The sequence below is a fragment of the Epargyreus clarus genome, unplaced genomic scaffold (genome assembly GCF_041222505.1).
Source record: "Epargyreus clarus isolate Ecla_fem2 unplaced genomic scaffold, WU_Ecla_fem_2.2 ptg000029l, whole genome shotgun sequence".
NCBI lineage: Eukaryota > Metazoa > Arthropoda > Insecta > Lepidoptera > Hesperiidae > Epargyreus > Epargyreus clarus.
Window position 1 is genome coordinate 10725293 of NW_027332235.1, and position 12599 is coordinate 10737891.

The 12599-nt window shown below is 38.0% G+C and overlaps 3 protein-coding genes across 3 annotated transcripts; 1 reads left to right on the forward strand and 2 right to left on the reverse strand.

Annotated features, from left to right (window-relative positions):
• Nucleotides 1-123: 123 nt before the first annotated feature.
• On the forward strand, nucleotides 124-12384 carry LOC140754595 (ras-related protein Rab-30). Its single transcript, XM_073089640.1, has 4 exons — nucleotides 124-583; nucleotides 8643-8826; nucleotides 9896-10047; nucleotides 11714-12384. Exons 1-4 carry the CDS (start codon nucleotides 413-415, stop codon nucleotides 11810-11812), a joined length of 606 nt encoding a protein of 201 aa, XP_072945741.1. The 5' UTR covers nucleotides 124-412; the 3' UTR covers nucleotides 11813-12384.
• Nucleotides 1110-4068, reverse strand: LOC140754594 (uncharacterized). The gene has a single exon (XM_073089639.1). It carries the CDS (start codon nucleotides 3476-3478, stop codon nucleotides 2798-2800), a length of 681 nt encoding a protein of 226 aa, XP_072945740.1. The 5' UTR covers nucleotides 3479-4068; the 3' UTR covers nucleotides 1110-2797.
• Nucleotides 4252-7030, reverse strand: LOC140754541 (uncharacterized). The gene is made up of 2 exons (XM_073089581.1): nucleotides 4841-7030; nucleotides 4252-4449 (listed from the first exon to the last, which is right to left on the reverse strand). Exons 1-2 carry the CDS (start codon nucleotides 6695-6697, stop codon nucleotides 4252-4254), a joined length of 2055 nt encoding a protein of 684 aa, XP_072945682.1. The 5' UTR covers nucleotides 6698-7030.
• Nucleotides 12385-12599: the final 215 nt, after the last annotated feature.

The following is a 12599-nucleotide window of genomic DNA, read 5'->3' on the forward strand; positions in this document are numbered from 1 at the left end:
TAGTTAACCAAATTATAAATAGAAAAAGTTGCACATTTATTACACATATCTTGTTAAAATTTGATTGTTTAATATATTTTTTTTATTTTATATCATTAGTCTTTATAAAAGCACTTCAATTGTTCATGAGACGGCATCTCGGACTACTCCGACGTCGATATTTTTTATTCAATTTTTTAATCGCATCCGAAGACATTGTTTTGTATCAGAACTCTATGTGAAATCTCAACAATACGCGTAATCTTATCAATAATATGAAGTTGATCGTGAAATAATCTCGTAGATACAAGAATATCATCGCCATATCGTGATGAATAAAATGTCAATTCACTAAAGCGTAACAGTGAGCGGCGAAGTTAATTTATTGTAATTCCTTTCTGCTAGATGCGACAAATGTGATTCGGTGCTCGTTATGGAGGATTATAAGTTTCTATTTAAAGTGGTGTTAGTTGGTAACGCGGGGGTCGGGAAGACATGCCTTGTGCGTCGATTCACTCAGGGTCTGTTCCCACCGGGTCAAGGTGCTACAATTGGTGTTGATTTCATGATAAAGACCGTAGAAGTTGACGGTGAGAAAGTGAAGGTGAGTGAGTTAATTCGCGACTTATTTGGACATGTCGTTTATTTATTTTGCGCGTTTTATTCATCTTTGTTTTTCCACGCAAGTTTCATCGTACATAATTTCGTTGGTTTTCTAATTATGCAACGATCGGCATTCGCGAGAGGAAGCCGTGTGGAATGCAATTAACGATATTTCAGACAATTTTATTGATGCATTGTTGCAGATGATTAAGTTATTTATGTGCATGCAATATCAGTTGTTTAGTTAACTTTTTAGTCGAAAGTTATTGCAGGATAGCTTATATTTCTGTGGTTTTAGAAACGATTACTTATAATTTGGGCTACAAGGATAATGACAAATGGAAAGGTCAAGGGAACATCCATTTAACTTGAGATTTGACTGTAGTCATCAAGATTTTCCTTATAGCAGCAGTGTTATAATTTTTGTTTTTATCACAGTTTGATGAATACTGGGATAATATACTTTTAGCATCAGAAGTGGAAAATTATTAAAAAAAAATAAAAAAATAACAGAAAAGTTCATTTATTGAAAAATAACAATTTAAGTAAAATTTAAATCAAATAAGAACTAAGTAAAATCGACACAAGAAAATAACGAAACCAAATACTGCAAACTTCAAAGAAATTAAATAACAAAAAAAGAATAATTGGAAACAAAAAAATGGCTTACATGACCTTAATAACGATCTACACTGATTTTCCCAAACGTCCGTACAGTCCAGCGCTCACGAGCAAAATGCCCTTTTAATTCTGAGTACCCTCCTTATATAGCCCCTCGCCAGGTAGTTGATGACGTTGCATGCGAACTCCTTACACGGCCTCTCCTGACGTTGAGTCGTCCTCGACGCAAATCCCTTGAGTTCCGCTGGGACCTGCAGCCGCAGAGGTCGGTGGGCCGTCATCTACGTCGTCATCGAGCAAGGGCATGGATAGATTACTTGTAGGACCAGCCTCAATTGGTAAAGTCTCTTCTTCAATGCTAGTTTCATCTAAAACAAAGAAACCATTCCCCACAATTCATGGAAGAAAGTTAAAAACGTTAGACCTAACAGACCTATCAGAATATCTCCAGTCAATCAATTCATTCATCGTTCTTTCATTCTCATAAAAGTGAAACAAATAAAACAAATTGTATTCCTGTTTTTCATAAGGCCTGTATACTTCGATCTTGATAGTAGACTTCACGATGTTCAGTAACATAGTCCTGTAATATGGCCCCAGGCCCGTTCATACGAACGCATTCCACACGCAGACTATAGTCAAACGTGTGAAGCTTCCCGACAAGCAGACCACATTCATGCGAGTCGAGGCTTCCAAATACGCTGACCATCGTCACACGCATTAGGGCATCTCAACGTGCAGAGCGAATCATACAAGTGAGGAATACTAATCATCCATGATTCACCATAAAGGCTTACATAGGAACTCGTATAGCAAATATTCATCCGTGGTTCACCATAAGGGCTTACACAGGAACTCGTATAGCAAATATTCATCCGTGGTTCACCATAAGGGCTTACACAGGAACTCGTATAGCAAATATTCATCCGTGGTTCACCATAAGGGCTTACACAGGAACTCGTATAGCAAATATTCATCCGTGGTTCACCATAAGGGCTTACACAGGAACTCGTATAGCAAATATTCATCCGTGGTTCACCATAAGGGCTTACACAGGAACTCGTATAGCAAATATTCATCCGTGGTTCACCATAAGGGCTTACACAGGAACTCGTATAGCAAATATTCATCCGTGGTTCACCATAAGGGCTTACACAGGAACTCGTATAGCAAATATTCATCCGTGGTTCACCATAAGGGCTTACACAGGAACTCGTATAGCAAATATTCATCCGTGGTTCACCATAAGGGCTTACACAGGAACTCGTATAGCAAATATTCATCCGTGGTTCACCATAAGGGCTTACACAGGAACTCGTATAGCAAATATTCATCCGTGGTTCACCATAAGGGCTTACACAGGAACTCGTATAGCAAATATTCATCCGTGGTTCACCATAAGGGCTTACACAGGAACTCGTATAGCAAGTATTCATCCGTGGTTCACCATAAGGGCTTACACAGGAACTTGTATAGCAAATATTCATCCGTGGTTCACCATAAAGGCTTACACAGGAATTCGTATAGAAAATATTCATCCGTGGTTCACCATAAAGGCTTACACAGGAATTCGTATAACTCAGACATATAAAATTCACTTACTCTCAAAAAATGCGGCACATGTCTCTGGGGTCCACTCACCCCGCCACGGCACCATAAACTGCGCAGCAGCTTGCGTAGTTTTCCCATAGTTGCCTCCAAGTAGGCGTAGAGTATAACGCCCACTAGGTAGGACCTCAACCACTTTATATGGACCACGCATACCGGAGTCAAGTTTACCTGAGGACTGAGAATACTTAATAACAAACACGAGGTCGTTAACATTATACTGTCGTGGTATACACCGTCGCTGGTTAACCTGAACATCCTGTTTAGTTTGGTTACTTCGAAGAAGTTCGCGGGTCCTGCTCCTGGTGATTTCACGAAGAGCTTCTCGGTTAGGTGCCGAACCCTCAATTGCCACATCTCGTACTAGTGCACGAATCGCGGGAGTTGTTGACTCCGTGCCTATAAGGAGATTCAAAGGAGACACTCGTGTAGTCTTCTGTCGAGTTATGTTAAGCACCAGTTGTAGTTTCCACAAAGTCTCCGACCATTGTAAGTTCTTGTGGTTAGTCTGAATGCGTAACATGTTTAGGACAGTACGCATGTACCTCTCCGCCTGACCATTCGCCTGGTGCATTTCCGGAGTAATATAGTGCAGGTTACAGCCCAGTTCATTGATCCACGTTACAAACTCATTGGACTCAAACATGCGTCCTTTGTCTGTGACCATGAGTTTAGGCACTCCGAATAAAGAAACAGATTGAGTAATGACGCGCTTAAGTTCCGTGGAATCTTGACGACGAATGGGGTAAAGAAGTGTATACTTGGTAAAAGCGTCCACAATAAGAAGAATGAATTTGTAACCTTCTGATACTGGCAGAGGTCCCAAAGCATCAACATGAACTGTATCAAATGGGGTATCAGGTTTTTCCCACGAACTTATAATTTGCAAAGGAGCTCGAGGGACTCTTTTTTGAGAAATGCACACAAGGCAATGAGAGACATACTTGGAGACAAATCGCCTGAGACCAGGGAACCAAAAGTGTCGGAGAATGAGGTCAAGGGTTTTCTCAGCGTTAATGTGTTCATGTTCATCATGGAACACCCTCAAAAGACTAAGGCGGTGACCCTTTGGTATGTAACAGAGCAACCTTGTTTCCTGGCCTACCGGGACGTATTTGTAATACAGGATACCATTTAGTATCTTGTAACGATCGGGATCTAGCTTACCATCATGACATTTTTGAATAAGGTCTTGAGTTTCTTCATCAGCTGACTGAGCAATCTGAGCCCAGTTACGAGGTCTCGAAATTTGATTAACAAGAGCAGTATTGCGACTTAAATAGTCGGCATGAGGTAACATTATTCCCTTACGATACTCAATTGAAAAATCGAAATCTTGGAGATACATCCACCACCTCGCTACCCGGGGCAGAAGGTCCTTTTTACGTTCCGTGGATTTAAGTGCATTGCAGTCAGTAACAACTACGAATTTAAGGCCTATTAAGTAATGGCGAAAGTTTTGGAGTGCTTTAACGACAGCCAGAGTTTCCAACTCGTAGGAATGGTAATTACTTTCCGCGCCTTGAGTGGATCGACTAAAATACGCGACCACGTGTTTATTTGAGTCAGGGTGTACCTGTAGAAGGACGGCACCATATCCAATGCTGCTAGCGTCCGTATGAACTTCCGTAGGAAAGTCTGGGTTAAAGATTGTAAGAACCGGTTCGTTTGTTAATTCTTTAATTAGATTTAAACGAATGTTTTCACATTCGGAAGTCCAGTGAAACTTAACATTTTTATGAGTGAGAATAGCAATAGGGGCAGTCTTAGTTGCGTAATTTTTTATGTACTTCCTAAAGTAACCTGCAAGGCCCAACAGTTGTCGTACCTGCTTAACGTTTGCTGGCGGCAAGGTGTTAACTAGGGCTTCCACTTTACGAGGACTCGGCCTAACCTGACCCTGTCTTATAAGTCTACCTAAGTATTCGACTTCCGTAACTAGAAATGAACATTTGCCTAGATTAATGGAAAAACCCGCCATTGTAAGAGTCGTGAGTACCCGGCGCAATAGTTCAATTCCCTCACTTACAGAATTACTAAGAAGAAGTATGTCATCGACATAAACTAATACATTGCCTTCATTAATATGCGTGCGAAGGGTGTTATTAATAATTCGCTGATATACTACAGGAGAATTAGCTAAGCCATAAGGCATCTTGACATATTCGAAGTGTTCTTCTGGTGTCACGAACCCAGTCAAGTGAATAGACTCCTCTTTTAGGGGAATTTGGTGGAATCCCGTGGCCATATCGAGACAGCTGAAGAACTTGTAGCTGCCCAACATGTCGATATGGTCGTCGATTAATGGAAGAGGGTAGCGATCTTTGACGGTGATACGATTAAGTGCCCTAAAATCGACACAGAGTCTATCCGAACCATCACGTTTTCTTACGAGTATGATTGGACTTGCATATTCCGAGTTAGAGCGCCTAATAACTCCTTTCTCTAAGAGATCTTGAGTTATCTCGCGGACTTTAAGTTTTTCAGAATACGAGAGCCTATACGGTTTGTAAACGACAGGAGTTGAATTGGTAAGTCTTATCTCCATTTCTCCTGTTCGAACTGTGGTTGCAGCAGTTCCCGATATCAAAAATTGAGAGAATTCATTTATAACAGACCTAAGACTTTCCAACTCAGCGCCTTGTAAAGGTGTATTTAATTTAAACTGGTCGACTAATTCAACAACATTAGCCGCCCTATTAACTTTATCAGAACGCGTGATGTATTGTTTATCTTTCGTGCGAATATAAGTAATTCCATCACGGTTCAACACATCAGTTCCGATTATGATGGGCACGTTCATGAAAGACGGTGGAACAACTATTAAATCTACTTCAATTGAGATGTCACTAAACTCTATTGTAAGAGTAACGTAAGACGTTGCGACTACTTCCCGATCACTAAGGCCCTTCAAAACGCAGTGCCTCGGCTTAGGCTGACACGTAAAATGTTTTAAAATGCCTGAAGAAATGAGAGACACATCGAGGGCTCCACTATCAATAAGAACATCTACTGGAATACCATCTATGATTGCTGAAGTTATGTCATTACTGGGTGAAATACCGGATTGGTAAGCACAAAGGTTGACATTGCGTTGATTACGTTGCTCGGACTTAGCTTTGATGAAGCATTTATTCTCAGTGTGTCCTGACTTCTTGCAAAATGTACAAGTATTACTTGAAGACGGCTGCACATTGGAAGTTGTCTCAGAAGGTATATGTGGCGGACGACTATTAGACATGTTGGATTTGGGTTGTCTACAGTTGCGACTGACATGACCGAATCGATTACAATTATAGCATTTAGGAACTGAAGCGCCAAGTGGTTTTGTTACATAACTATGTCTTTTATGTTCAACTACCCTATCCCGTTTTCCTGCTAAAGGCTTTGTGTAAATCGAAAGGAATGAAACGATAGTGTCGGGAGCCAGGTTAGCGTTGGCGGCCGCAGCGCGCACTTGTGCATTATCTATACCGCGTATCACTATAAGAGTTCTCAAATCATCACTTATCCCCCGAACTATCTTCAAACGCAATAGCGTACAACGAGCGTATTCAGCATAACTAGGGTACTTATCCGAAGTTTTATTCATTGCGTCAAACAAAATATTGGCATAGTCCAATTTACCAGGACAAAGAGGTATGAACTCGCGTTTAAAATTAGACCAAGTACGATCATTTGACACCCATTCACCTAACCACACCCTAGCGTCTCCCTTCAGACATGACGCTACACGCGACAAGCATTCGTGATCGTTCCATCCATTAGTTTCCCTGGCGCGATCCACCTCTTCACACCATGCTTCGATGCTATTAATTGATGGGTCGAAGTTGGAAACATAATAATGTTGCGACCTTGAAGGTTGCATTGTTTTAATTGCTTGCATCAAAGCATTAGCGAGGGTAGACGCCTCAGAACAAGGAGTACTAGATTCCACGGAGTGCTGTCGCGGCGCAACATTATCAGATATAGGAGTCGTAACTGCAATAGGTTGAACATTGATTTCGTGAGCAGCTTGTGCTTTATCTTTAAGTGAACGCGTTTCGACAGGTGAAACATTCCGCGACTGTGACCTTAAACTAACGCGATGGTCACTGCGAGAACGACTACGCGACTCACGCCTAACCTGGGTACGCAACCGGTGTACTTCAGTATTGTGAGAATCAAGTCGATCTCGGACACGCAAGCCATTTCGTGAAGAATGACGCCTATTGCTCGAATCGTGATTCAGCCTATCACTACTAGAATTGCGTGATCTTCGTGAGGCAGGTCGAGCCCGACTGCGCGAATCGTCCACAAGATCACGCCTCCGTGGACTAGGAGTTCTCGTACGTCTCATTATAACAGTAGAAATGAACAACAAAACACACAAAATATCAAAAAAATGAAGCAAGCAGTAATTGTAACAAGAAAAAATCAATTTCAAAAGTCAACGGTCTTTTAGGCGTTATTGTGAGCTTATGAGTCCTTTATCCCACTTCTGATTTTAGCATCAGAAGTGGAAAATTATTAAAAAAAAATAAAAAAATAACAGAAAAGTTCATTTATTGAAAAATAACAATTTAAGTAAAATTTAAATCAAATAAGAACTAAGTAAAATCGACACATGAAAAAAACGAAACCAAATACTGCAAACTTCAAAGAAATTAAATAACAAAAAAAGAATAATTGGAAACAAAAAAATGGCTTACATGACCTTAATAACGATCTACACTGATTTTCCCAAACGTCCGTACAGTCCAGCGCTCACGAGCAAAATGCCCTTTTAATTCTGAGTACCCTCCTTATATAGCCCCTCGCCAGGTAGTTGATGACGTTGCATGCGAACTCCTTACAATACTGATATTGTATGAGGATCCCCTGTTCCCATCTTACAGACCTCAATCCTTTCTTGCTCATATTAAGTCTTCTTGCAATTTGTCTTGGATCCCTTGGTCTTTCTTTCATAAGCATACTTAGTACAGCATATACCACTGTTTTTAATAGCAAATGAAAACATTAAATAGTTTTGACTTATGAATAATACTTGAAATTTAGTGGCAGTTTTGAGTATAAATTACTTTGTTTATACAGTTGGGTTCCTATAGATTACAATATACTTAACATCAAGTTTGTATTAAGAACTTGAATATAGGCAGGGCCAAACTTTTACTTAAAGATATTTAATGTACATTATTTTCATCATTTACATCTTAAACAAATGTGTAAAAATATAATATGCTTTGTAACAACAATAAGTTAATATGACAATGAAGCCATTGTCAATTTTCAGTTACATGCTAATTAGTATGCAAAATAAGTATATACATGACTAAACAAAACATGTTTAGCAAACCTTGTAATATGATAATCATATATGTATATTTTCGATTACAGATACTAACAGACTGTTAAAATATTTATATAGTTATATAATGCAGTAACAGTAGTTATACATATATGCATAACACAGACAATATGATTAAAGGTAGACCTTATTGGGGTATGACTCTGGTGGCACTGCCACACCTTTTCCTTTGAATAACTAAGTTGCCAAGTTTATTTTAAGCCAATTTTATAACATAAGACTTATTTCCTTACCTGTCAAATTAGAAATATTAAAATAGAGGGAGCACTACTCTACAATATGTTTCCAGAATTCATAAAAAATGTACACCCATTTAACCCATTTAATCAAATCAAACTATTAAATAAATGCATTGCATGGGTACCATATAACAACATTAATTTGAGAACATTTATCTTTTTATCTTTTAAGCGTTGTTTCTCATGTAAGTGACAAAGTGTCTTTATAGAATAAAGATTTTTAAACCTTAATTTTTATATTCCAGTTACAAATATGGGACACAGCGGGTCAAGAGAGATTTCGGTCTATAACGCAGAGTTATTACCGCTCAGCACACGCCCTCATCCTGGTATATGACATATCTTGCCAACCCACATTTGACTGCTTACCAGACTGGCTCCGGGAGATTGAAGAGTATGCTAGCAATAAGGTTCTAAGGATATTAGTAGGTAAATTGTAGCATAATTATGATGTTTTTTAGTTACTGAAGTTTGTGCATTTTCGCTCTTTTTTGGTGTTTGTGTGGTGTTGGTCTAAAAGTGTAATATTAATTACTCCCACTTCTAGCGACTTAAGGAGGGGGGGCGAAAGGGGCGGTCCGTTCCGGGCCCCCGATCCTGGGGGGCTTCAAACACAGTTGATAAAAAAAGGTTGTCAGAACCAAATTATCTATGAAATGTGTATCAGTCAGTGAAAAAAAGGTCACCGAATCACAGGAGAACTTTTTACACTGGGAGCCTCCATTCAACTTTCCACCCCAGGCGTCTGACGACCCTAGTCCGCCACTGACTACCACTATTGTACATAATATAGATTGCAATTTGAGTCAGGGGTTAAATCCAAGGTAAAATCGGGAATAGTGACTTATCCCTGCAAAATTATTTTTAATGACGACCCGCGTGGCAGAGCGCCCACCATACCGGTCTGACGCGCAAAGGGTTCGATCCCCGGCCAGACAGATATCTAAATGCACACACGGCACAGGGTATCCTAGTATGGGGCTGTGAGTGTAGAAAGCGTTTTTAAGCGTTTAATGTACAGTTAACTTTGGTCACTATGGCAAAACCTCCCTTGGGAGGATGGGCTTGTCAATGGATTTTTAGGACTGATAACTTTTGTTTTAATAAGCATATTATTAGCATGGAGAATAAGAAAGGCATTAAGTGAATTACTTTTCGTCTACCTATATTGGCTTATTTCGGAAACTACAAAACAAATGTTCCTTGGCTGTATAAAAGACTAGCTGACCCGGAAAACTTTGTACTGCCTCAAAATCTATTTATCAAATATATTTCATATAAAATATAGCCTATGTTACTCGTGGATAATGTAGCTTTCGAATGGTGAAAGAATTTTTAAAATCGGTGCAGTAGTTTTTGAGCCTATTCAGTACAACCCAAACAAACAAAGTTTTCCTCTTTATAATATTAGTGTAGATGACAGTGGAGGTTATCTCACAGTTGTTTTTATTTCAAAATTTATAATCTCAATTAAATATGAATATTGCGATGTTTCCAGGTAACAAAACAGACAGGGAAGACAGGGAGATCCCGCGGCATATAGGCGAGGACTTCGCGCAGCGTCACGGCATGTACTTCCTGGAGACATCAGCCAAGGAGGCAGAAAATGTAGAGCGGCTGTTTATGGAGATTGCAGTGGAACTGATGGAGGTAAGAGGGAGCTGTAGTGTTACTATTTATCTTAATACTGCTGACCTGGCAAACATTGTGTTGCCATATATATAAAAAAATGTTAAGGGTGAATGTCCCTTATCACTTAGGGATATGAAAAATAGATAGTAGCCCATTCTCAAACCTACTGAATATGCATATAAAATTTGGTGAAAATTGGTGAAGCCGTTTTGGAGAAGTATGGTAACTAACAATGTGACATGAGAATTTTATATATAAGATAAAATAATTGTAAGTTATATTAAGAGTCAAGAACAAATATTATTTGGATTTAAAAAAATATGTATTATATATATTGAATGAAAATATTGCTTGTTTACAAAAACATAAGGATAACACTAAGATAATTAAAATAATAATTTCCATCCTAGCTACCTACCTGGGAATAGAAACTGACTGTTTGATCTCTATAAACATAGTGGTGATAATACCACAATTTACTTTTTGCTTAAATTGTTAACAACAATTTTTTGCATTTTTTAAAACATTTTGTATCAAATTGCAAGTGATGTATTCTACGAGGTAATCAAATGTCTATTTCTAGTAACTTCTATTTGCAATGATTTTTTCCTGCATGTTGTGTAATAATGCAATAATAACTGCTTAATGTGTTTTTAATTATAGCATCCATAAGGAAGGAAAATAGAAAATTAATTATCACTTCAGACATAATCTAGTAAAGGTGCTACTTCAGAAGATCCATTGTTTAGTTTAACTGGTTTTTTTGTATCAATTGAGCCTGAAGTCATCGGTTCAACCTGACGTTAATTACTCACCATGAATTATAGATATTTATAACAATGTAGTTGTAAAACTATGTTTATATCCACATTCTACAACAGTTATTGAATATGTTTCTATACAAAATTTGGACAGGCACGGCGCATTACGGTAGACATAAATACATATGTCATTAAGGACACAGTGGACACAGTGGTGGCGTAAGAACTAAATTTTATGTGGGCAAAATACATTTTGGGCCCTCTGCCACAATACAATGTAAACAGTGGCGGACTAAGGTCGCTGGAGGCCCGGGACGGAAAGTGGAAGGGAGGCCCACAGTGTAAAAAGTTGATTTGATTTTACAAAATTACAAATATCACATAGAATTATTCGCCGACAAATACGTATTTTAGTGATGGGTTCATTCCGGCGACCTTTTCTTTTTTTTTTCATTGACGGCTAGGGGCGCGAGGCTTCCGGGGTCGAGAGGCCGTAGGAGGTGGCCCACTAATTCGTCTAAGCCTTACGCCGCCACTGTCAATACATATTGTACAAGATAATATTTTTGTCTGGCATTTCACGCGCACGTCTCGCACGCTGTCTGTACAATCTGTACATGTATATGATACATGTGTATAATAAGCATACCTGATAAAATTTTATCAAGATTAATTACTATTGGAAAAGTTTGGTACACTAAAATATTATTTATTGAATTAATACCACATAGTTTTAATAAATTATTGTCACTCAATCAATCAATAAATTCTATAAAAATTAAATCCAAAAGGACGATATTTCTATATATATATTTCTTGCTCATTCTGTATAATGTGTGACTGACAAGTATCCAAAAGCCGCCATCATAGATTACATTCTTTATTACAAAAAGTTATAAGTTGCATATTTTTTTCTTTTTCAGCAAGCGAAATGCAAGGAATTGCCGAAGTACGACACAAGCCTAGGGCCCATCAACGGGAAGACGTCGTCTGTGGGAGACAGCTCCTGCTGTCTCCGCTAGTGGACATAATGTTTACGAATTTATCTCACTGATATTATTAGCGTTGTTGTGTTGTGCCGTTTCTATGGAGACTTCATTCTTGTCTATGGGTGACTTCTTTTTTAATTCTCTATGAAGAGTATTTACTTTTTTATTATTTTTTTTACTTTTTTATTTGTATATTGGTGCTCGAGATTTGTGTTTTTATTTATTATGTTTTTCATTTTGAAGAATTGTTTTATTATTTTTTAATAAATGTCAGATATACACGAACGAAAATGTGTTGAACATGGTATTAAATTAAGAAATATGGTGCAATATTATCTATTGATGGCTCTGTAGGAACGTCACACAAATTTCTGTATTTTGTAGTACTGAGATCATTCCATTCGCTTGTAAGCATTCACACTGTCACAATATAATGTTTACCTTTCTATTATTAATTATTATCAAACGTGTGTGATACACACGTAAGAAGTTATACTTCTTTGGCGGAAATTATATGGATTCGTAAAATTTTTACTGGTCCAACGAACAATAGACAAAAGTACTATAATATATAAAGTAATGTGTTACATCGCGCGCGCAACTTCGTACTGATCTATTTTCCCAAACGCTCAAGAAGTATAACTTCAAAAAATACATTCAAATATTAATATTACACACTTAATTACATTGTATATTGTGTATTATAAATATTATATTAATTATTGTTTAGTGAATTTAAATATTAAAGTATATTTTTTAATAATCATACCGTTTCCGAACCATTAAATGCATATCAAAACAAATAATGTATATCAATTAG